At 18.4% G+C, this 1423-nt stretch overlaps 1 protein-coding gene across 1 annotated transcript in view; it reads left to right on the forward strand.

The window, feature by feature from the left end:
- Positions 1-672: 672 nt before the first annotated feature.
- Positions 673-1423, forward strand: part of PGSY75_1341500 (hypothetical protein) — a gene marked incomplete at both ends in the record, with an annotated part of 1461 nt that continues 710 nt past the window's right edge. Inside the window, one exon of the mRNA XM_018787449.1 lies at positions 673-1423. This exon is cut by the window's right edge and continues 710 nt beyond it. Coding sequence (XP_018640191.1) covers positions 673-1423 — 751 coding nt within the window.

Below are 1423 nucleotides of genomic sequence, written 5' to 3' on the forward strand. Positions count from 1 at the left end.
ATAATAAAAAAAAAAAAAAAAATAAATTTTATTATATTTAATTTTTATATTTTTATTATTTTTTTTTTAAATAATATTATATATATAAAAAAATTTTTATTTTTATTAAAATATTAAAAAAAAAATAAAAAATTAAAAAAAATAAAAAAAAAAAAAAAAAAAAAAAAAAAAAAAAAAAAAAAAAAAGGCAATTAGCATTTTAAAATAGACAGCCAAAAATTTTATGGCTACCTATACCATTCCATATTTTTAAAATATATCTCTTTATTTTTATTTTCCTGTTGTAAAGAAATATTTTAAAAATATCACATATATATATATATATATAGTATTTTTATTTTTTATAATAATTATTCGTCACAATAAATAATCATCTCTTTAATCGTCATATTTGTATATGTTTCTAAATTATTCACTTTTTCAATTAATTTCCCCGTTATAGCATATTTTTTCCCTGTTATTTTAAAAATCACCTGACTTGTTCATAATTTATTTTTTTAATTTTTAATCAATAGACAGGGGAAAAAAAAAAAAAAAATAAAGCAAAATAAATATATACATATATATAATAAAATAAATATAATAATTAAACATATAGACATATTTTCACATTTATATAATTAGATAAACAATTTTATTGCAACAGAATATATTTTTTTTTTTTTTTTTAAAATGACCAACTCAATCTACGATAAATCTAATAGCTCCAAAAGTGCTTTTTCTATCAATTCAGATGTTAATAAACTGTCCAAGGATACCACTCTTGTTACGGAGAGAAGTGCTAAAGATATAATTACAGAAAATGTGCCATCTGTTGAAGAAAAGCCATTAAATGAAGTACTTTATAATGTTAGTTATAATGATTCATGTAAATATAACTTTCCAAATAATAATATAACAGAATCATTTATGGATGCACGAGATACAAATAATTATGAAAACTTTATATTAAAAAAAGGATTATCTGAAAATGAATATTTATATAGCACCCCAAATAATAATAATAATAATATGGATAATATAAATAATATTATTCCTCATCATAATAATAATTATTTTAATATGTACACATTGGATAATAAAATGTTCATGAAAAAAAGTCAAAACAATATGAGTGATCCGAATAATAATATTACATATAATATGATTAATAAGGAAGGTATATGGAATATGAAAGAATATCCTTCTAATTTAGAAAACTATGATTATGTAGATATTCCAAATTTTCCATACCAAAAGAATAAACAATTATATAGTGCAAATAATATTGTATCTCCTTTATGTGGAGGAAATTATAATATACAACAAAATGGTGATTCAACAAATGTATATAATACAAATGGTTATTTAAAATATGATGCTCCTTTAGGTAGAATAAAATCATATAACAATTTGGATTCATTTCAATTACAATCTTTATGTA

Source organism: Plasmodium gaboni, chromosome 13, assembly GCF_001602025.1.
Source record: "Plasmodium gaboni strain SY75 chromosome 13, whole genome shotgun sequence".
NCBI classification, from domain to species: domain Eukaryota; phylum Apicomplexa; class Aconoidasida; order Haemosporida; family Plasmodiidae; genus Plasmodium; species Plasmodium gaboni.